The sequence below is a fragment of the Numenius arquata genome, chromosome 13, assembly GCF_964106895.1.
Source record: "Numenius arquata chromosome 13, bNumArq3.hap1.1, whole genome shotgun sequence".
Classification (NCBI taxonomy): domain Eukaryota; kingdom Metazoa; phylum Chordata; class Aves; order Charadriiformes; family Scolopacidae; genus Numenius; species Numenius arquata.
Window position 1 is genome coordinate 20,262,212 of NC_133588.1, and position 24,184 is coordinate 20,286,395.

The window sequence follows — 24,184 nt, forward strand, 5'->3', positions numbered from 1 at the left end:
AACCCGCGTTCTGAGGAATCCTGTGTGAAGCGCAGTAAAATAACCAGGGTGAGGCGAGGCCGAGGGCCGGCGTTGGCCGCAGCGGGCCGGGCCCTGCGGCGGTTCTGAAGCACCTTCCCCGTTACAAAACGCAGGCGGAGCGGCTCCTGCGGGGGTGACGGCACCGCGGAACGTTATTTACAGGAACGTTATTTCGGGGAGCTCTGTGCGTTCCCCGCGCACGGCCTGAGGCGAGCGGCAGCCCGCCGGGCCCGGGGGAGCGCGGCCGCGCGGTGCGTGCGTTGGGCCTCGGCTCCCCTGCCAGGGCCGACCAGTCCTTCCTTCCTTCCCTTCCCTTCCCTTCCCGCCCCGCCCCGCCCCGCCCCGCCCGCCATCGCCTCCCCGCACCGAGGCGGTGCTGCCGCGGCCCGGCCCTCACATGACTGACGAAGTCCGGCGAGGCAACATGGCCGCGGCGGCGGGGTAAGCATCGCTCCTCGGCCGCGCTACTGCCGACTGTTCCCCCCGCCTTCTCCCCGCCGGGCCAGGCGTGGTGGAGAACGGTGGTTGCGCCGGACGGGCCAGGCCCGGGGGCAGGTTCCCCGTGCGGGGGAGGCCGGGCGGCCCGCGCCGGGCAGGGGCTCCCCGAGGCGAGAGCCCGTTTGGCGTGGGAGGGCGAGAGCTGTGGAGGGTCCCGCGGCCTCCCCGCCCGCGGCCCCCGCCGGTCGGCATTGCCTCAGCCCCAGCCATGGGGCACCCTTCGAGTTGTGTTAGTTTAGGGAAATGGTGCTTCAGGGTGGCTGCGGAGCGCTTAGTGCGAGGTCTCCTCCGCGCTCTATAGCTACGTTCAGTGCTTTAAGGAGGTGCCATTAAAAATGCATCAAAATAAGGGGGGAACTTTTTGCAGTTGCCAAAAAAGATGTTGTGCTGGGACTTGGCGCTCGCTCTTCCATGACTGGGTGGAGGTCACTCCCCTGCGAGGTCCTCTCCGGCCCCGGTGTCCCCCTGTGAGGCCCTCTCCTGCCCGGGTGTCCCCAGGGCGGGGACGCTGCTGCTGAGAGCAGTGGGTGCCACATCCACCGGGACAGGACTTGGCGTTGTTGACCTATCTACACGGAGCGCCCAGTTCCCCGTGAAGAAAACATCCAGTTTACGCCTGAAATGGCATTAGTTGCTTTTCCTCGTCTTATTTCCTGGTGCTGCTGGTAGTGTAGGCCTCTTGCACTTCACATGTTTGACTGGAAGCAGCATTAGAAATTGGCTAGAGCTCAGGCTGGTGTTGGTAACTGTTGCTTGAAACAAACAAACAAGTAAGGTCCCGTCAACAAACGATAATTTCTTGAAAAGTAGTTTCAGTGGTTTCTCTGTGACCTCAGTAGAACACAAACTGCAGGCTGTCAGTTTCCTTCTGAAAACCAGAAGTACGAAAGGTTAACTGAGAAATGGTGGGAAAACCAGACGTGAAATAGGATTGTTGGTTACCAGTGTGTTCTGGTGGCTGCATCAAAACAAAACCAAAATGTTAGATGGATCCTACAGTAACAAAATGTAACCTCTCTGAAAATAAAAAACTTACGCAATAGGTTTTGGAAATCAACAGTTCCAGGCAGAAGAAAAATATCCTTTAAAGAAACAGAAGTAGTTTAATGTTCCTAGCTACATTTCACTTCCAATATAATAAAATAAAAGAGCTCTTCTGAGGGCTTGGGACTAAGTGATCATAAAAATTGTGTGTGACAGCCAGCAGAGAAACTGCCAGCTACTGTGGGGGGCCTTTTCCGGGCTGAGCAAGGGCTGAGTTCTGGTACCTGACTGGTGAAAATGAGGAGGCTGAGCTTCCCCTGTCCTCTCCTGGGCTTGCAGGTAGCCGTTTCTGGGACTGACTAATGCTTATTTGCAGAAGCTTGCTCAGCTTCAACGAGGTGTGCACCACAAAGCAGTGCTTGCATCAAACGCGCTTCAGTATCAAATATATAACTCTGCGTCAGAGTTGAGTTTGTGGCTGGAGACAGCAGGGTCCTTGCATTAGGAGAAGAAACAACCTTGAAGGACCAGCCAATGTATCGCACTAATTAGATTCTGGTATTTGTGTGTCTTGTGTGGTGTAAACTGGGTGAGTGATTAGAGATCACAGAGCAAAATTGAAAGCTTGTAATTCCCCCTCTAGAAAGAATTTCTGGTGGTATTATTAGGTGGGGAATAGAATCATAGAATCATAACAGTTTTCTGCTGGTGTCATTGCATGTGTATTTGCAGGGCTAGTACACAAATAAGGCAGCTCTATACTTTTACCCACCCAATTTAAGACAAATAGCATAGTGATGAATTCTTCTATTTGAAACTGAAAAAGTGCTAATAATAATCATTATTATGATATGGGCTGGAAGGATTATGGAAAAGAAGGAAACCAGCCGATTCGTAACCTATTTACCTGCCGTGTATTTCTTAGTAACAGAGCAATGGGCACAACAGGGTGACGGTGACACGGCCAGTCCTGCGTGTGAAGACTTTTCTTGTGATCCTGAGTACTGTGAGCATTCTCTTTGCAAGTGGTGACTCGCAATAGAAGGCCAGGTGTACAGCCATACTCTTTTTCTTGAGACTTACGTTCCTGTGTAGGTGCCAGTCTCTGAGAAGAGCTCTCCATATAAGCTGGGGAGAGCTGGTGGTGGGCTGGCACCCACTGAGGGACCCAGCCTCTGCAGGCAAAGCAGCGCCTGTGGGTGCATTGCCGTGTTGTTGGCCCATCCGCGAGGGTGCCGTCCCTTTGGTACCTGAGTGCTTGCAGGAGAGAAGAGAGAACAAAGGCTGTTGAAGAAGTAAATGTAGCTCTAAGTCAAGTCCTCTCTGAAACCTCGCTGCTGTTCTCTGCAGAATTTCAGCTGTGAAAGTAGGTCTATTGCCCGGCAAGCTCCTGCAGTCCAAGGCATGCATTCAGGTATGGGTGCTGAGCAGAGAACCCAAAGAACTGAGCAGTATTTTGCAGCAGCACCCAGCCTAGCTCTCCTGTGTCCCACAGCCCTTGCTGCAGGGCCCCGCATGCTCTGCTGCCGTGGCTGTTACAGCAGCCTTGAAACAGAGACTGAGGCCTGCCTGTGAAAAACTGTAAGTCTAAAACAACTGTACGGAGGCAGGTTCTGCTGTCAGTGAATATTGTGGCATCAAATTCAAGCAGGGGAAGTAGGATCTATTATATATGAGGAAGAACTCAGTTTTGCCATGGGCTTAGGTAAAATATGCAGAAGAACCATCATTTTGCATCAGAACACATTTCAGTTCCGCTGCTAACATCCCCGTAAAAGACACCCTTAAAGTGGCTTAGTGAGCTACCGCTAGGAGTTGCTGCCTGGCATCGTTAGTTCTCCTTGAGTCTTGTTTTGGTTGTCAAAGGTTTTAGGTATAATAAAAGCATTAGTAGTAAACATAATGGAGATGAAAATGTGCGTTTGTAGCAGCCTCCTCTGAGCTCCAGGGTGTAGGAACAGGCCTGGAGAAGGAAGGAGGTCAGAGTCTTTTTTTTTTCCTTAAATCACAGCAAAAAACCCCACCAAACTTGTGAAGAATGCGAAATTACAACAAAGGTGACTTTTTGCCTTCCTTTGAAGCAAAATGTAAGACAAGTTGTACTACAACCTCTGCCTTGTTTTGGTTTTGGTTTTTTTTATCGGCAGCTGCAAAGATCTGAGAGCCCCCTATGGCATAAGGGTGTCTGATGATGTTCTCTCTTCCCTTTTGTAGTTGCAATAGGGTGAGCGTGTGATTTCCAGGCCCTGCGTGGAGTTACTCCAGGGGGTGATCTCGCTTGGATAACAGCATTTTCAACCTCTTGTGCATTGCTGAGTCACAGCTTTGTGCCTGGAAAGCCTTGCCCATATTTAATTTCAGGTTCACTGTCTGATTTAAAACTTTCAGTGGCTTTTGCTAGGATTTTATGAACTTGCTTCATTGTTCCTACAGGCATGGGTACCCCAAACCAAAAGCTTTTGCTGTGCTTCCCTGCCATGCTGGTGTTTATCAGGGGTGTGCGAGAAGTAATAAACATAAACAGGCTTGAGTTTTGTGCACCATCAGCTCAACTCCCAGGCACATAGTTTGAAAATTGGATTAGCAACAGCAGTCTTTCACCTTCTAAAATTACTTATGCTGTTATATCAAGTAGTTATAAACAAGTAAAATAAAGTGTTTTATTAGCTCTTTTATGCTGTGTCTGCAGTAAGAAATTATAGGGTTTACATTTCTGATGCTGATACAGTCTTTCAGGAGGTTACTTTATGCAGCTGTAAATCAAAGGTTACCTTTCAGATTGCCTATGAAAACTATATAATAATTAAGATGTGGAGCTCTGCTTCTCTAAGGTTAAGTCCCTTGGTGGTTCGTTTCTTGTAGTAACAATTTAACTGCACCTTTCTGTCCTCTCCTCTGGAAGGAGATCTGATAGAAAATAACCAGCCAGCCAGTCTCCAGGAAGCTGAGAGAAGCTGAGGTGGAGGGACAAACTGGACTTAAATCATAGGATTTTATTGATGAAACAGTGTTTATCTGTAATACTGAAGCTCTAAAGCACAGCTTTGCTATATTAAGCATTAAAAAAAGGGAATGCTCTTAGATTCTTCTCTCCTCATCTGATTTAAAAAGAAAAGTCTTGCAACAAGCTACTGTGCTTCTGCTGGCAAAGCTCCAAAAAGTGCAGGTAGGGAGCTGTAACAAATGTGAGTGAATGAGCAATATATTCTTGTAGCACTTTAAGCACCTTAAATTACTCAATAGCCAGTTTATTTTAAGAGAGTGCTCTCTTTTTTTACACTGTGTCACCCGGTTGTGGCTCTGTTGAGCACCATTTCTGTTCTTAGTAACTCAGAACTCATTCTCTTTCCAGCCCACCTCAGCTGTTGGTGCTTTCTGCCCCTACTTTCCATGTTGCTCTACCTGAAGGAGTGTAAGGAGTGACATGCAGTGGGCCATGGCTGCGGCCAGCCTGGTCTCCTGGTGGTTTCTCCTTTGGTACCATATGGGCAACATTTGGTCGTCTCTGGAGAGCAATGCTGGTATTCAGCATCTCTTCCCCTTCAGTGATTAGTATCTTCTTTGTAGAGCTGAACTAAACTTCCTTTTCTGTTCTAGACTGAAGTAGCAAACACTGTGCATCTGAATTGTGCTAACCACTGTCTTTGTCTTCCATTAATCGTCAATTAAAAAAATCTTTTCTAGACCTTCCTTTTGGCTGGGGAATGAGACCTTGAAAGTGCCTGTAGCGCTCTTTGCCTTGAACAGAAGACGACTGTGTGATCGCCTGAGACAGAATAAGGATGTCCAGAAGAATTCGATTGTTCTGCTGCAGGGTGGAGAAGAAACCCAGAGATACTGCACAGATACTGGTATTGTGTTTCGCCAGGTGAGAGCTGAATTAAAACTTCAAATCAAATTAAGAAACTCTCTTCAACTGCATGAATTTTTAAAAGATGTTTAATTATTTTCCCTTTATCTCTCATGTGTGCATTGCCTTGCTTCACTTAAATAAATTGGCTTCTTTCTAACATTGCCTCTTCAGCTTCGAGTTCCTCTCTCGTTCAGTTCTTTAGCATGCAGGCTCGTTATTCGGCTTAAAGGGCCTAAACCTGTTCAGGGCCCTACTGCCTGCCAGTATTTAATGTAATATTAAAGACAGCAATGGAATATTTCTTAGTTTTTCAGTCTTTTCTGTGACCCAAAAAATAACCTTCTTTCTGTAGTGAAACATGTTACGGTGGACCTAAACTGAATTTATTCATAGAAAAGTGTATTTTAAGCTTTTATAAGTCATGTATTCCACAAAGCAGGAGGTATTTAGAATTTACAACATGTGTCTTCTCAAATTAGACTCTTCCGTAAGTACCCATGTGTTCTTCTGTCACAGATAGGACTTAATAACTTGTTAATGTCATGCTGAACGCATTCTTAGTCTTTGGGAAAGTTGGCATAACAGAACTCTAATTATACATAACCCTCAAAGCTGTGTGCTCGGCATGGCTGCCACAGTACTTTGTTCGGTGAATTTATTGGAGCTGTTGTATGTTATGAAGAAACAAAACTTATAAATTCTGATCTAGATAGCGCTTATCTTAATGTAGTTAATGGTGTGTTTTTAGAGGAGATGCACCTTTCAGGGTGTCAGAGCGTATGGCTGTCTTTACCAGCTTTCATCTTGCTATTGTTAAGTGTTTTGCTGTTTGCTTGTTTGTTCTTAAAAACCTCTTGTTAAAGGTGGCTCCTGGTGCAGCTTCCTCTTCTCAGGGGAAGGCTGGGTCTTCCCTTCAGCACTCAGTTCACAACCCCATGAATCCACAGTCTGCGTTTGCCTCATGTGACATGATTGTTTCTTCCTGCTACTACATTCCCTAATTTGGGATTGGAAGAATGTGTTTTATTGTATGATGTATATATATGTGCTGAGTTGACCTGTTTATTTCTCATGGTGGCTTATTAATCCCTGATTCTTTCCAGTTGCCACCAGAGGGATTTATATTACTGTAACCTAAACCTAATCAATCTGAAAAGCTTTAGACCCCCCCCTCCAAAAGCAAGAGAGATCTCTTTCAGACACATGGGAGTAGGAATTCGTATGTACTGTAGTGTATTTTTAAAGCTGGTAGAAGTGAGGGTTTTCTCATATAAATATATTTTGTCTTTAACAGGAATCTTACTTCCACTGGACTTTTGGAGTGACTGAAGCAGGCTGCTTTGGAGCAGTAGATGTTGATACTGGAAGATCCATGCTTTTTGTCCCACAGCTCCCTGAGAGCTATGCTGTTTGGATGGGAAAGTAAGACATACCTTTTCACTATGTTCTGATGTATCTGGGTACTCCAGGTAATATGACTGTAGAGCTAGAACAATGTCTCATTTTAATCAGATTTCACCAAATCATTTGCTGTGAATTGTAGTGATACGTACATACAGAGGTACAAAACATGACCAGTTGGGTTTGATCATATGATACCAAACGATCTGCCACCGTTTGGTGGAGAATACATTTAGAATCGCAACCCATGGATCTCATGGTATCCATGAAAGGAAGCTGAACCCTGAAGCAAAGGAGAAGTCTTGTGTTAAGTCAGACCAAGTTAAATAGTAAAGCAGTTTTTTTCAAGTTGCTTCACCAGTTTGCAGCTGCCTTAGCTAATGAAGCTTTATGAGTGGCAGAAGGCAGTTTAGCCTCTTTTCATATCAAAAAAAGATATGAACTGACAGACTGGGGAACATAATTTTAATTCTCTTCTGTTAGTATGCTGTAAACATCTCTCTATCCACATCGGTAGTAAATATTGCTCAGTGCCGTAGTAGTGGAGGAATTGATTTATTTACATGTTCATTTCTTTTCTCCGTCTTAATTGTATTTATACCCTCTAACAAACTGTAAATTTTTTTGCTGTCTACATTGTCTCAGAACATTGGATTCCTTTTAATTTAATATTTTGAGCTCAGGTTGCTTTGCTTCTGATTGAAGCTATCACTTATATTCTAATGCTAATTTGGGGAAAAGGCAAACAATCGCAACCAATCGCATATGCTGAACCGTGCCAGAGCATATGGTGGGGCATGGCTGCTGTCTTCTCAGGGAGTTTGTGTGAGTATCGCTGTCTCAGGCCTGCCTGGGAACTGAAATGCTTTGTGTAGCAGTATCCACGTTTTTATGCTGTGTGCAGTGTTTGAGGTGAGAGCTGCGGCTGGCTGGGAGGGGAGGTTCTGGGTAATCCCCACATGTGCTCTCTGAAGCCTGTTCCCTGGTGGTGCTTGTTCCCGTTTATAGACAAAGCTTTTTCCTCCTCCCAAGTTCTCTTCTGCTAGTTCAAATCAGCTGTTCTGTACCCACGCTGATTGTGCCTCATCTGAAAAGGCTTCAAAATATTATTGAAGATCCACTGTGTCATTTTGCATTTTTGAACAAAATATTGTGGTGTTTATAAATGGTGGCCTTTTTGATTTGTTTGTGCAGCACTCGTTACTGGTTCATTTACACAATTACAAGTCTGGTTAAAAGTAGTTTATTGTCCTTGTGTCTTCTTGCAGAATATAACAAATAGTCTTTATTACAGCATACTTGTTTTCTAAGTTCTCCTCCTCACCCTTCCTGAATCCCTCTGTTTGAATCTTTATTTTCCCTTCTGTCAGCCATGGTCATGTACTTTTTCTGCCTGTCAGGAGGAGGATGGATGAATAACTCATCTGTGAGTCAGTAGCAGTTCTGCTTCATAAGCTGGTTGGCAGGGGGTACTGCACACAGCTAGAGCTTGTGTTCCTTCCCAGAAGACTCAATTTTAAATCAAAACTAGCACTGAAAGAAAAACACAAATAAGTTTGCCTTCCATCCGCTGCTGTTTATCTACTATAGTTTGCCGTGGAAATGCTTGTTTCTGTGCATGCGGAAGGCAGTATCTACCCACTGAAGAAACATTCATTTAACATCAATGAAGCACAGATTAGTTCCAGGCCTCGCTGGGTATTTGCGAGGTTGGTGTTTTACAGAGATCTACAGCCCGTCTGTTAGTTGATAGCACAGGGTGCAGGTGCTCGGCCTGCTGCTCACATCCCTTCCTGTTTTAAGGCAGATGTGGGAATCTGCCGTGGGAGTTTAGGCAGAAATGCATAGATTTATTCTGCATAAAATGAATGCAGAAGGCTCTTTACTACTACTTTACTACCACTGTATTACTGAATGTGTTGTTTGATGCACATGTACTGTTGTGCCTTCACTTCTGAAGGTCACGTATTTGGGTAGGTTTGGAAGCGTGGCTCAGGTAATGTGGCATGATGCAGAAGTGGGGCTTCTTGGCTTCTTTCGAAGTGCAGCCTTAGTGTGGCCCAAACCAAGGAGGTGTCTGGGAGCACTTGCTCGGAGACAAGCAGACTATTAGTTTATAAATAAGACCATAAACGCTGTAATTCAGTCTCACCAACTGCTCGTGTTTTCCTGAAGGGTTTGGCACACTCAGGTGGTGCCTGGGGACGCTGAAGAAGAGGTGAACGTGGAGATGATGGATGCAGCACCCCGGCTGCGGTCTGCCAAGGACCCAGCACTGTGTTGTACCATGTTGAGGGTGACTGGCACGTCTTTGGAAGTGTTACTCATCTTGTAGGAAACACTTCTTGCTGAGTGTGTATGCTTTAAGGGTTTGTAAATAGCTGTAAGGCCACCTTTTAGGAGTCCTTCAAGGCAAAACAACCTCTGCAGTTTCAAAAGGGAGAAGAGATTTGATTTAACTCCCAGAGTAAGGACATTCTCCCAAAAACCCACAACGTCTTAAGGGGGCAATGGCAGAATTGTTACAAGGGTAATTGTAGGACTGGTGCTCCTACTTTCACGTGGGAAAGGGATTGCAACAGCAGTTGATCTGTTTTTAAATGATGAGCGTGGGCATTTCTGCCGCTGCTGGGCTAGCCCATTTCTTCATTGTTGGCTGGGAAAATCTTCTCACCTAGGAACGGCTTTTCCTCTCTCTCGATCCGTACCTCTGCCCCTGCCCCTCCCTGTTTGTGAGGCAGAAACAGAGACTCAAGGATGGCTTAGAGCGTGGGCTTTTGCACTTCTGAAGTATTTTTCTATTCTTAGTTTTGGAGGAAGAGTTTAAGAAATGAATCTGGCAATATAAGATTGTAAAGGCTTCAGAAGCACAACTGCGGAGTAGCTGCCCTTTTGTCTCTTACCTAGTCAAGCGTGTGTGCAGGGCTGTGAGCGATCATTTCTTTTCTGAGGAAGCATTAAGTTGGTGTGACTGCATGTCTTGCACAGAGACTTCAATTTCGCTAATTAATGCTGCACCTGCCATTTACCTCCTTAATTATAAATGACAGAACTAGTCAGTGTGCTGATTAAAGATATTTTATAAAGTAAAACATACTGTACAGCAGCTGCTTTACGTGGAGTGGATGCCAAAATAACTTAATTGCCTTGCCACGTAAAGAGTGTTTTTAATGGAAAACAAAAATATTTAACGCTTTCATGCTCTAACTTTAGAAATACATATTCAGTGGGACAGAACAATATTTATATGCAATTTCCTGTGTTTTCTTCAAAGCCCTGCTGGCTGATTGGTAAGTATAGCAACATTAATCTAGTGTTACATCCACTGTAAGTAACATTTTCCATGAAGTTGATGGGAAGCTATCTGTATTTGCAAAGTTGAACCTTGGTGTGGCACTTTGGAGCTGTAGTAAAGCACAATGAAATGCTTTACGAATGTTAATCATTTCTCAGTGACCTAATGAGGAAGCTCCTCAAATACCGTCATCATTTTCTAAGTAGGTTACGACCAAAATCAACCTTTGGTTTTAGTGATTAGACTTGACTGACTTCAGCAAAGCTGAGAAGTTTTACTACATTTGGAAAAAAGTGCAGAAGTCTGTGGTTGATTTTTTTTGCATGTTTACTTTTTTCCCAAAAAAAATCTTTTGTAAAAATGGTTATTTTGGCTTTTACCTTTTTTTTTTTTTTTTTTTTCCCCCTGTAGACTGTATGTGGCCATGAAAATGCCATGTACAGCTAGGAAGCCAGGAAATGGCTTTCTTGATTTCTTTTTCTTAATAGGCGTGGGTAAAATTTTGCGGCATTTGTATTTCGAGTAACTGTAAGTATTAAATTGTGTACAGTGCGGTCTGTTTATACGCTGGTGGCTGAGACTGGTGCAGTAATTAGCTGCAGGTCTGGCCAGAAGAAGGCAAGGTCTGTAGAGAGCCTGTTCTGTGCAAGCTGAACTTTGAGGCAGCTCTTTGGAAAGGCTGTGGGATGTGTGTGCGTGCTGTAGGAGAAACTCGAAATCACCTTACCTGTGCTCCTCGATGCAGATTTTGCAGGAATGAAGGACATTTTCTAAATGAATTTTATTGATGATGTACGTGCAGGTTATCTCCTCCGTAGCAGCTCTGGAGCTGTGCTCAGCATACTCTGGAAGGGTCTTCCATTTTAGCTTCTGAACTCACCTGCTGGATCATCCTCTCTTATTTTTTCTTGTAACTTTTTCTCTAAAATTAAATATGTTTCATGTTTTCTTTTTCTATGTTGATCAGTTTGATCCCTTCCTACAATTTGTCCCTTCCTTCTACCCACTGAATCTTTATTTTGCTGTTTAAAAAATCAACCCACCATTTTTTAATCACTTTAGTTCATCTTATTACTGTTTTATACCAACTGGCAATTGCAATTTATTTGCAAAGTTTGTTACCACCTGCGAATGCCATCTGTGGATCTCGTGAACATGTTCAGTCCTGCTTCTGTTTCTGAATAGCATCAGAACTGATTCCAGTCTTTGCAGTCTCCCACTAATCAAGACTTGCAGGCCATGGCTTTTTGTCACTTTAACTTCTGAGAACATCGGCCTAAATTGATACAGCACTTCTCAGTGTGGCAGTTGGAGGGTTTCACAGCCCTTGAAAAGCTCATCTTTTTATCTATCTATTTATTTTTATTTTCTGCTTTAGGCCTTTCACTTTTTTATTACAACTAGTCATTTGGTTTCAGGTCACATCGTAGTGTTCCTGTCCAAGCCAATTTGAGTTGATTTTGGAGAGTAGGAGTCTTGAGAGAGGTTTTTATCAAATATTTTACTATTATTCAGATAGTACATCTGTTGCTTTATCCTTCATCTGATCCTTTGAAAACCGTACAATAAAGCTGGTTGCTTTTGATTGACGAGACTTACTCGTGCAATTCCCCACGCTGCTTATTTTCCATGATTCCAGTTCTCTCCATAGTACGGTGATTTCCATTTCTGGTCTCCCATTCAATTATTACGATATTTCTCTGTGGATGAAAATTACTTTTACAGAATAATTAGTGTCTGGATTGCTCTCGCCACTTTGCTGATGATTGTTTTTCTCTAAACAGTGCTGCTTGAATGCTCTGACTTCTCAGATGATGAGTTTAGTCATTGTCCCAGTATTCTCATTCTCCAGGAGCCTTGCTCTGGTGCAGTAGGAATGTGTATTGTCTATATCGCTTTCACTTCAGTAACTGTTTTTATAAATCTTTGCTTTCTAGTGGCTTAAGTTTCCTTGTATTTATTGTTGAGAATGTTTTAAGCAGTAATAGTAATTTATACTATTTATAGTCCATTGTTTTCTAGTCTCTATCACGTATACCTTTAACTGGATGCACAATGTGGCAATTTATTAAGTGTTCAAGTGCTGCTTTTTTCTCTCCTCTTTTTGATTCAGGTGTATTGAGAAATAGAACCAGCACTAAGTAACTCAGCTTGACAACGCTGCACCAGAGTTTTTTAATACCCTGATGTGGCTTTAAACCACAGCATGAGAGAGTCGCGTCCTGCCTGCGCACGTCTCACACCTGTGGTATGAGGGGGAATGTTGATAACCTTCACCAGGCATTTCTTATTTTATATGTTATTTAATACACTAGCAGGATATCGAGTTCAGGGATATAAGCTCCAAATAACATTTTGAAATATCAGAGTTTTCCTTTGATGAGACATGCCATGTGCTTGTCCCTGAGCACTCTCTGGTGGGAAGGAAAGCTGCAGCAGAAGCAATGCCGTGGGGACTTTCCCATGGTACCCCGACCAGGCGCTGCCCCTCCTCATCACCTTCTGACCTGCGGCCGCCCACTCTGAGCCCAGAGGTCTCCCCTTCTTCTTGGCAGGGACTTGAGAAGGCACTTAAGTGAAAAAAAAAAAAAAACCACCTTAAGTGAAATATCTATAGTGGTGTCTCTATCCTTGCACTTCTATATTTCCACATTGTCAGCTCTTGATGGTAACCATTTTCTTTAGGGTTTTTATTCCCTACAACCTGTCCTGTGTCTACCTGTATGTGCAGGAGGGGCTCTCTAAGAGTGTTGTCTGTGTTGAGAAACCTACCAAGGAGAACAAACAAACCTAACTGTGTTGTTAAAACAGGATAGGGAAAAGTATAATCGCTGTTAATGCTTCTTGAGAGCTAAATGTGTGTGAAAACCAGGCAGGCTGTGTTTTACTTGCCGCGTACCCCTTTGGCCTGCACTTGCTGGAGCTCTGGGTGTGAGAGTGCTTGGTCTTGGCCTGGCTCCTGGGGGATGCCGGGGACTCCTGTGTCCTACAGGGACAGTGTGGCATAGTGGGTTGGGTACGTTCTGCCTTTTCTTTGTGCCCAGTGAGTTGCTGTGGCAAGTTCCTTTTCATTTCTTTGTGGTTTAGTTTTCTTTACAAGTTATAAGCTGGGAATGCTATCATCCCCTTCTTACTGGTCAAGGCATCTTAACGCTGCTGTGAGCATCAGTAGTGCTTCCTTCCGTGCTGTTACCAACTCATATGGGAGCTGCGGGACACGCTGCGCATGTTCCAGAGCTGCTGGTAGCACTGGTATGTGTGGGACATAAAATAGTGCTCATTTCCCCCCAATACAGGCATTTTTCCACAGCAAAAGCACAACATCTGCTGCTGACAGATTCAGTATGTAGCGCTCAGTTGAGAAGCATGAACTGGGACCAGGTTTTGAGTGGAGCACTGTTACTATATAGTGACCTAGGAATCACTCTTGCCCTCTTCACCACTCTAAGTCTTTTTGTGCCTTTTTTTTTGGAAGGAGAGCTTTCTAATGAGTATTTCTTGTAGCGTAAAACTGCTGACAAATCTTTCAGGGATCTCAGTGTATAAACATTCCCTTTGTTACAGTTTTTTCTTTACTAGTATAGAGCCCTTCTCTCCAAGGAAGCATTTTATTTGCAGAAAGAAATAAAGCAAAGGTTACCAGTTGCAAGCTTTCTGGTTTTGTTTTTTGGGGTAGCTCTTGATAGTATCTTTTAAATGTCTAATTGAGGCACTGCTTCTTGTGGTAGAATTTGTAGAAAACCTAAAGAACTTTTTGTCTTTTGGGAGTGGCTGAGCAGGAGCAGTGAGACTGTATATTTGAAGTAGATGAAATAGGTAGTTCAGAGCTTGGCTTTTATTAGGAAGACCTGTGAGAGTCTCCTCAGTACTTTGTTTCCGATTTCAGAAGGCCGGCGGTCTGTACGTTGCTCCTAGTTATTCCGCTTCTGCATACTCTGTGTGTAGCACTGGGAAGTCCAGTGTCTTGTACCCAGCATCATGGGGCACGTGGACTCTGCTGTCCTGTCCCTCCGCTAGACACGGCTTCATGGTCACCTACAGCCCTGGTCACCTTTTCGTGTCAGGGCAGCTTGAGTCTCCATCTTCAGTTCAGTGTCTTTTAAATTCTGTTATTCTCTCAAAATCGGTCTTGCTCTGGACTGTATCAGAAGGAGCGAGGAGTCTGAGTTTCCGTGTATGCAGGTACGTCTGTCTTTCGAAGGATAAGACAGAAATCTAGAGAAATGGGGAAGGGAATAACCTTAAGGTAGTCGAAACATTGCCGGAGGCTGCCTGTGGTACCAGCGAGCCCATCAGTACTGTTCCGTGTTAAATCCAGCTTGATGCCTTTTAATCTTCTTGTTTGAGACAGTGAAATTCCTTTTGGATATACAGGTGATTGCATTTTTTTGGACAAAGTCAGGAACATCTGCTGGTATCTTGTAAAGCCTCCCGTGTTGTTCTTCCTAGCAGTTCTCGACACTCCCTTGTTTGGCTAATGCTTTGCCATCTGTTAACTCCATGATATTGTAATGAGGGGGGAGTTTATTGGTGCATCTCTGGCAGCGTTAAAGCACTGCTTTTGTATCCCTTTCCCCCCTCCTGCTCTGCATGCTTTGCTGATGTGTTTCTATTCATCAGGATTAATTTTTGCCAAGGTTCTCATTCTTTGTATGCAGTCTCACCCAAACTTTTACTCTGCTTTGTGCTCATTCCAGCCAGGCCTGAGAACGCATTGTCAACTGTGGGCAACTTCAATTGCTGAAGGTTCCGCTGCTCCAATTTACTCCTTGTGCCTGTGTTTCTTCCCACGTAGGTGAGGAAAAAAGCCGTGTAACTGGTGCAGTGACTTGGTGCAGTCAGTGTGTGCAGCAGTGCCACGTACGCACTCTGTGCAGGCTCATGTTTTTGCTTATAGAGGCTGTTTGCTCAGGATAACGGGAATTTGCCGTGAAGTGGTGGTTTACGTCTGTAACTCTGAAGGTGAAAGTTCGGGTGGAACGGAGGGACCGATACTGTTGTATCCCTGTAAAGCAGAAAGCTTTACTCTGAAGTTTGCTAGTTTCAGCTTTTCTGTCTCACAACATCAAGAATCTTCCTCTTGTGATATTCTGATACGAGCTTGGACAGGTTTTCAGGCATTTTAGGCGATAATGCTCGTAGGGCCTTTTAAGATAGCACTGTACCCTGAACATTATTGTGTAGAAACCCTGTGGCTTTAGACTTTGTCATGAATAGTGTCTTTGATGTTTGCCTGTTCTGTTATTGTTCCAACTATGTTAATTCTTACTTTTAATTACTGCTTGGAAGAGCATCACTTTCTGGTAACTGCCAGGAGCTGTGGATCTGAAAGACAACAGGTAGTGGCCGAGCCTTGTGGGTCTGTATTTTAATTGCAGGAGATGGGCTTCAATACGGCGTGTCTTGCTTTGTGTCAGTGCTCACTGTCTTCCTCCCGACATCCTCAAGAGACCCTCAAAATGGTTATTGACTCTAGAGATTCCTACTCATCCCTTTCAAAAACACAATAAATGAATGCTAATGGGTTTTTGGCTAAAGGCAGATTCAGTGCTTAGAGATTGCAGGTGATTCTGGCCCTAGTAGAAGTTCATTGATAGTGTGTGTGGTCAGACAGGCTGGAAAACTGCTTTGTGTCTGGCCCGCATGCTATTAACTTTGTATTTCCTTCTGCGGGAGAGGGTATCCTCACATTATGTCAGGATACACCTACTGCTTTCTCTTATGTGTAACAGTGCAGAAAGGAAAGGTGTGTTTAAGGCACCCTTCTTTCAGAATAGCTTCAAAACACAGACAAGGCAAGAGGTGAAGGCTTAAGGAATTCTGTAAAACCATTCCAATCTTAATATTAAAGGTTTGTGATAAATTGTGTAGGTGTAAAGCCACAGAAATGAAGAACTAGTTATTGTAATGTGTAAATGAACAAAACGCTATAGTACTTCTGAGCGTGCTGATGGCTCTCATGTGTCTGCCTGTTCTGATAAGCCGATCACGAGAACGTGGCTAAGGGGGAGCTCTGAATCATCCCGTGTGGGTGACAGGAAAAGCTTATGGCAAAGAATTAGCACAACACGGAAGAGAAAGCAGAACTGGGAGTTCCAATTCAAACAGCTTCTGCTGGTAGATGGAAGTGGTGCAGCTGCCATTCTCGTTGTTATTAAGGCAAATGTTCAATGAAGTATTTTAACTCTGTATTTGAGAGAAACAAAAAATACGTGAAGCGTCAGAAATTGATGGTGATGAACTAGTTTCTATTCCAGCAGTAAACCTAAAGAAAGTTAAGTAGCTCCTAAAGGTCATGTTTTTATCCAAATATTTTAAAAGAGCTACGCGAGGGCTTCTGCAGGCTGCTGTAGGAGCTTGGGTACAAAAGAGAGAGGATGCTGTTAGCAAAGCCTAACAGCAGGACATATAACAGTATCAGATCTCTGAAAATCAAAGCATCTAGAAATCAAACTAAAAATGAAATACACGTGCTTATTCTGATCTCTGCTGGCTTTTGCAATCTGTGACTGGCTTGTAGATATGTTAGGAAAGGTGAGGTATGTGAAGGCAGCGCTGACACTAAGCCAGCCCTATGGAACTTGGCAGTTCGGTGGGCTGTACCCAAGCAAGACTGGCTGCTGGCCCACTGGGCTGATGCCCCAAGCTGTAGGGCTGCCTGATGGTAGCAGGGTGCAGGAAGCTAAGGGTGTGTGATTTACCTGTGGTGTGGGGAGGGAGGAATCCTGTGTAACTTCTAGAGGAGACGATGCAGTCAGCCTGCCGCTCTTCGGAAGCCTGGGACCTCCTGCTGTTGACTTGCTCTGCTAAAGGTGCTCAGGTCATTTCCCAGGTGTGTATGTACATATGTATGAGTGTGTGTCTGTAATCCTTTAGGAACAAAATGCAGAATGTGTAGAAAATGTTTTAAATTAGTCCCAACTGGAATTTCTCAAATTTTTGATGAACACACCATTAAAGGTATTTTTTTTCCAACAGAAATAGATTTACATCCTAGGCTATGCAGTAAGATAAATAATCTTGAATTGGGAACTCCAGCTGAATTGCTGAGGAAAAGCTAAACTGGAGTACTTGAGGAAAAGCTGAATTTCATTTTAGAGCTGATCCACTGTAAAAACTAAAACCTGAAAATCTGTCCTAGAAGCATTAAAAAATGCAAATACAAAGCAACCAGTAGGAAAAAGTGGTTATATATATTGCAGATTGTCTGGAAGAACGTTTAGATGCAAACATATACATATGAATGTATATCAGCAATTAGGTTGCAAATATATTAGCAGTTGGCTTAGATGCGTTGCTTTCAGGAATAGCTATCAGCTGTTATAAATTCTGTTCACAGTTTTTCTTTGGCATTTGTGATTTAGATCCATCTCATTTGTACCTCTCTTCTGAATGCAGTTCTGAAAACTAGAACACTCTTTTATCGTGTTGGTATTATGAGGCTCTTGCTCCAGAGTCCTTTAGAGCACAAAGAAATGTTGCTTAATGGAATTCTTACAGTAATGTCAAATTTGTACAAATCTCTTAAGATTTGCTGTTATGAATTCTTGCGCAATGTAATGAACAACAGCTTTAAAGTGGTTTTAGACAATAAGACCAAGTTTTTATTGGGTTTAAAGTGGAAACACAGCATGGTTAATAAAGTATTGCAAAAAAATTTGAGGTTTTAATTTTGTCCAACTATATAAAAGCTTCGAAATACATATTTTTGGTGTATTTATAGATAGGCTGTCAGAGCTGTTCATCTTCCTGGTGGATAAAGGGAGGAGTCAGTATTCCATTCCTGTCCAAAGCATGGCATTGAGGTTGAGCCAGTCGTCATACTGGGCAGTCAGAGTGGTGGCAGAACCTGCTCTGGCTGATGAGGTTGGGATTTGGTGAAGGATCTTGGTTTTTAAACATGCTGTCGTGTACCGCTGGGAGTTCAGTTAAACCACATGGAAAAGTTTAGAATAAACTTGGAAGCTTTCACTAAGCTGATGGGCTGAGTGGGATTCCTGGTCACTAGTTCTTAATACTGTGCTCCCTCACTCTTTTGCTGGTGGTTTTGGTGTTCGATGCAGCAGAAATGAGGGATAGCTAACGTGGGATACTGCTTTGCCATCTGGCTTAACGTTTCACACCGTGTTTTCATAATGAAAGTATTGCTGCTCCTCTTCTTTTTCCCACTGCTACCTCAGTAGAATTTTGTTTAGAATAAAGCTGTCACTTGCTATGATTGAAAGCTGAACTTTTCAATATTTGGTGCTTTAAAAAACCCTTAGCTGTTAAAATGAGACATGCATCAGAATTTGAGTCTTCTCTTAAAAATGTAGCGTCACATCTTTAGGCCATCTTCAGGTTTTCCCAACTGCTATGAAAAACTTGAGAATCAGAAACCAAGCAGGTGAACTAGATTGGGTAGAAGAACACGGGAGAGGGAAGAGTTGTGTAGGAAGCATCAGCAGAATGTAAACAGCTTTGATGTTTCACCCAAAATAACTCAATCTTTTTCACTGGACTGGAAGTTATGATGAATTGTAGGTGGTGAACTGGAGACAGTATCTTGTTTAAGGGATCCTTTGGTGACAAAAAGTGAGGACACTATTCTTGTAAATAAATAGGAGTGCTGGACTCTGATGCTTTCTTGCCTTATTATGGCCATAAACTATGAGATGCCAGATTTTTGCCTGGCCACTTGGGAATGATGCAGTTCCGGGAGTTTGGAGTTGCTTATTTCCATTATAAGATAAAATGATGACTCCTGCTATTCTGGAAGCTAACCATTGACATTCATAACCAGCCCTGGCATTTGCTTGTCTGGAGTTACAAAACTACAGGGGAAGGATATTGAGTGGTTTTAGGGCTGAAGTGCATTATTCTCCGTAAGTTTTTGCTAATTTATGTTGCCAGGGTATCTAAAAGTTTTTGCACATTTTTCCCTGCCCCAAAAGCCTGTAAAAATTTAGGCCATTGCTTCTGTTCACATCTGTTTACAAAAGGGTTTTTTTGGGGTTTTTTGATAGATAGGGAGAGACATGATTCAATAATACCTGGGATCGCGTCTTCCACTTGGGTAATCCTTCTAATTAATTTATGACTTGCTGTGGGTTTTTCTATGTGTAGTCTCTGCAGTGATTAATCAGAATTTTGAAACTGGCAGCCCATAGCAGCATTACAAAAGACAAAGCCAAACGTAAAAATTGTAAGCAATTAACTTATTCTACCTGCCTGAGAGTGGTTTGGAGAGAGAAGTACTCCTCAGCTCTGAGAAGTATCAGATGTGCTTGAAATTATCATAACTGAATGTAGCTTCTGATTTTCATGATCCAGCGAGTGTCCTGGGGAAGGTACCGTTCCCTGTCACAGTGATGGCCAGTGCTAGACTTCAGCCTGTTTTGCATTTAAATAGGATAAAAATGAGTACCGAGCCCTGTCTCTGCTAAGGAACTCCACACTGGTATGTTTTTTACTGTAACTACAATGTTGGTGCAGAATAATGTTTCATCGATTCCTGCTAAACTTGGGGGAAAAAATGAAGAGACTGGAGAGAATATGGAAAGGTATGAGTGAGGATCCCTCTTGCTCCTCTTTCTCCCTGAGCCTTTGTTTTGCCTCCTGTGCTGCTTTTCTGTACGTGACAGCACAGGATATTCTTGATTTAATGTAGGCTTCCATGTGCATTTTTAAACCAGGTGTCCTGATTTAATGCTGAGAGAGAGGACGGAGGGTTGTGGGGAACTGCTGGTTCCTTGCTCTCAAAGCAGAGAAAAAATTCTCAGCCTTGAAAGGATGATGAACTACTTCTGTTCCTCAAAAGAGCAGTAGTGTACGTGAGAAGAGATGTTGGAGGAACTACAGCTGGAATGGAATCAATAAAGGATTAATATTAACCATAACCAAAGAATTAAATTAGCAGCGGTGTGCTGTGGACAACACAACTACAGGGTGCAACCAACAACAAAAAACAAGTTGAAAAACAGTTTGTGAGAAGACAGAAATTTTCTTACTGGCACGTTGGAAAAGGAGACCTACGCTTAGTTAAACTGCATTAAGCGAAGTGATTAAAATCCAGCACGTTTGTGGGCCTACTTTTAAGGAATATTTACTTTACAAGAAACAGTTCTTGGATTCAAACAATGCAGCTAATTTTACGTGGTGCTTTGCAGGTATTGGTCTAAAGAGCATATATTACCATAAATTGCTGTTGGTCATAAATTAGCTGGTTTTGCATTTGGGATTCCTCTGGTACCAGATGAATTGGTTGAAACTGTAAAAGAGAACAAAAATGGGAAGTGCTAAAGCTGTTTGTGGTGTTTCTGGAATATTAAAGTACTTGAATGTGTGAGGAATGAGGGAGGGGAAAAGGAGATGCCTGTAGGAGAAACAAAGGATGCAAAGTTGGAGGTGAGGGAACTATAAAATACAGGATATAGAAAGATACGAGTATATAGTGATTTATTTTTTTTTAATTCTATGTGAAATTAGCCAGGGAGAGAAGAAAAATGATAATTACTTTGAAGTCTACAGCAGTGATGGGAAGAGTTCACAAAAGGACAATTGCAAAAGGGAACATAAAATGAGATATTTTTGTGTTACTTTTGGAGTAGTACTTTCATGGATAAATAAATTTAAAAAAATCTGTGATTTACTGCCTGAGAAACACCATAAACGTTTTCATGTTGTTGTTTATGTCTCAGCCCAGTACTGTTTGGAGCATAAAGGAATGTAAAATGAAAAATGAGTGCACAGGATTGATAGCAATGACATAAATGAGAGCTCTAGCAGCCGGTGCTGCAGGCGGCTGTAGCACGTGCCTTCCTTCTGGAGCACCTCCTGAAGGTGCTGGGCTGCTGGTCCCACCGCTGCTGCTGTTCCCCGCTGCGAGGGCTAGAAATGTTCTTCGCTCTCCCGAATAATTTATTCTTGCCCTGGTTGGTCTTGTGGTCCTGTAGTCTGTTGCAGCGGCTGAAGGTTCAGTCCTGCACACACCTCTTGCTCTCCTGCGCTCTCAGGAAACAAAAAGGACAGGATCCTCCAAACTCTCTCTTCTGACCATGTTTTTTTTTTTCTCCTGTTTTCCTTACTCTGTGGAAGGATGTAAGCTGGGTGGGGATTTGTCTTTTTTTTCATTTGAGACTACATTTTCAGAATTACACTGATTATATTTATTTCAGTTTGGGGGGGCGGATAGAGATTATAATCAGAGACTAAAGTCTCACAAATGACTGGCTGGTACCATAAAGTGAAGGAATGAGCAATGGCAGAGCCACTGGTCTGGGTGCCGGTGGGGGAGCCCCAGAGCACTGATCCGTGCTGGCTCTGCCCCAGCTGGGGCTCTGCTTAGGCATCAGAGGAGAAGACAGCAGAAATGATTTAATTTGGACATGGACATGTTGGACATCCTGTTGGGTTGGAGGAGTGGGGCTCTGGTGTCCTGTGGAGTAGAGGTGGCAGAGCCCATGTCTTCATAGCCCTCAGGCCACTTCGTGCTCGTGTCAGAGGGTTTGCCAGGGAAGAAAATGAATGTTTTGTTCATTCTTTGAATATAACACAGGGCAAAATTGTCTATTTCCACATCCTTCCAACATCTGGTGAGTTGGGAAGTTGTATACAAATGGCATGGCAAAAATCCTTAACAAAACTGTCTTGTGTAGAGTGAATGGGAAAAAAAACACTCTTAATTCAGGAGGAGACCATGAAATCTGGATTAAAGCACACTGATTTTTGTAGCGTGGCAACTTTCTTTGGAATCTCCTATTTTGAGAAATGGAGCCAAGAATAAGATTATGAAAACATTTCTCATCTCTGATTCTATTGCTGTGATAATAGAGGACATTATTTCTGTGTCTGTGGACTTACTAAATATAACAATAAAGCTAAAACTAAATGTTTCTTTTGTTGTTTTCCAAAGGATTCATCCCCCTGAATTCTTCAAGAACAAATATGCTGTGGATGAAGTCCACTATGTGCATGAGGTGAGTTGCCTGTGTCCCTGGGTATTTTTCTGTGAATACAAAATCGGTATGTGGCAATGATTTTGCTTAACTTTAGTCCTCTGCTGACTGGATGTCTCCTGACTTGGTGGGACCTTTTTCTCCCCTAGTTACTGGAAAGTGTCGTTCATTTTTATAAAGCGCATGTAATTTATTTATTTTTTAAAAGGCTGCCATTTTGAGCTGAACACGAAGGTCTTAATCCAAAGAGGTCTTGTGATGCACAGAACATGTTTATGAGACCTGTCAGTCTGTGTCTTTATCCAACAGAAATGTGTTGATAAATGCATTTTTTGCAGTGCCCTGGGGATTTGAGGAGGTCGCTGTCACAGAGTTTCAGTGTTCTACGTCTGACTCGGGAACCTATGTTTATTTTGTGCCTCCACAGAGCTGTTAGGAAAGGCTGGCTGCCTTACTTTTAGTTCATGTCGAATCATTCTAATATTTGAATAAGCAAATATATTCATATTTTTAAATGCAAGTGTGACTTGCATAGTTAAGTTTCATATTTAGTTTCTGAGCAGATGTTTGTATACTCACGCAGTGAGGCAGCTACCTTTTCCTTGGTAGGAAGGTCAGCAGGGTGAGGGCAGTGCTCTGCCCAGCTCCCTGGGTGATTTCCATGGAGAGTGGCTGGAAAAGGAAGCCTTTGATATTCTCTCCCTGCAGAGCACTAACTCTGACTCACTAGACCGAAACTTTTGCTCTCATCAGCTGTGAGGACATTTTGTTTCATTTTGATAATGAGCCCAGCTATGAAGTGAAGTTTGATCCTGTGTTTCAGTGGCTGGCAGGAGCTGTGGAGAGGCTGCTCTCTAACACATGTGAGTTGAGTCGTGTTGAGTGCAGGTGCTCTGGTGCTCATCCGTCAGTTGGCGAAAATTGCAAGTGGAAAATACGTGGTTTATTTTTAAAAATCAAATTTATTTTAGGTCACCTTAGTTGTTTTCGGTCACTTTCCATCAACAAATGCCTTTATTGCAGTTCTGTTCTCTGCTTCCTTACTGCTTAAAAATCTCATTGATGGGAAAAAGAGCTCTTTATGTGGAGCAGTAAATTGTCCCAACATAAAGGCTGTTTTCTGCCTGGACGGAAACTGGAAACCTAGATTGAAGGTAAAAGCTGTTGAAGGTTGCGACAAAACTGTTCAGCTTTCAAAGGTTCTGTCTATAACTTTTGCCTGGTTTGCCAAGGAATTGGTTTTCCACCACCAGGACACTGTGCGCCGTATTTACAGGATAGTTTTATGTCAACAAATGACCAACTTGTGTGAGTGTGTAATCCTGATATTTCATGGGGAGAGGGAAAAAAAAAAGTGGAATCGTTATTTTTCTACCTTGCTGCCATATGCTTTCTTTGGTTAATATTATTAGTGTACTGTTAAGCCGGTTTAGAGTCGGTAGAACTGTGCTCAATGGAATTACATCATCTGTTCTCTGCCTGTAGGAATGTGTAATTCCGCCCACATTTCTGCCGCTGCTCCGAAAAGCCCAGCTCTCCACAAGCCCAATGATACTGTTCTCAGTTTGTAAATGTTTGAAAGATACTGAAGGAGCCTAAAGAACTATTAGTCAGTAAAAGATGATCCATGAGAATAACAGTAAACATTCATTACTAAGCATTTAGCACACTGTAACATAATAATATTAATGAGCATGTGGTTTCCATGCAGTAGTGCCCTGGGGATGCAGAGTGACCTGTATTCCTTATTTCTGTGTGACATCACAGCTCCTGGGCTCGTACTTCCTCTGGCCTCCAAATGATGACAACAGACTTAATCTTAAGTTATAGTTGGTATTTATGTCTTTAAAAGATGCCACCAACTTAAGCACTGCGTTTCTGTCTAAACGTTTTGTGATCTGAATACTACAATATCTGAAATATAGCAGAGGAGCATTGTTTGTCTTTGCAGCTCGTTTACTTTGTGTACAGTAAATGTTGATGAAATTGGTATCAATGTGATTGTAAGGCAGAAAAAAAGAAAAATAATAGCAATCTAAAACTTCTTTTTAGATATCTGGTGTCTTGGCTTCGAAGAAACCCGCGGTGCTCCTTACTTTGGTGAGTCATACTGTTCTGAAGAATAGCTGCCCATGTTCTTCAGTAAGGAGATCATTCAGTATTTCTTTGCACCATCATTCCCTATCTTCTCCTCCC

At 43.0% G+C, this 24,184-nt stretch overlaps 1 protein-coding gene across 3 annotated transcripts in view; it reads left to right on the forward strand.

Moving 5' to 3' along the window:
- Window positions 1–418: 418 nt before the first annotated feature.
- Window positions 419–24,184, forward strand: part of PEPD (peptidase D) — a 111,783-nt gene continuing 88,017 nt past the window's right edge. Inside the window, exons 1-5 of one of the 3 annotated variants that reach the window (XM_074157927.1) lie at window positions 419–462; window positions 5,188–5,371; window positions 6,651–6,778; window positions 21,946–22,009; window positions 24,041–24,088. In XM_074157927.1, the coding sequence (XP_074014028.1) occupies window positions 419–462; window positions 5,188–5,371; window positions 6,651–6,778; window positions 21,946–22,009; window positions 24,041–24,088 (468 nt within the window). The remainder of the gene's footprint in view (window positions 463–5,187; window positions 5,372–6,650; window positions 6,779–21,945; window positions 22,010–24,040; window positions 24,089–24,184) is intronic. The other 2 variants (XM_074157928.1, XM_074157929.1) reach the window with 2 other exon arrangements.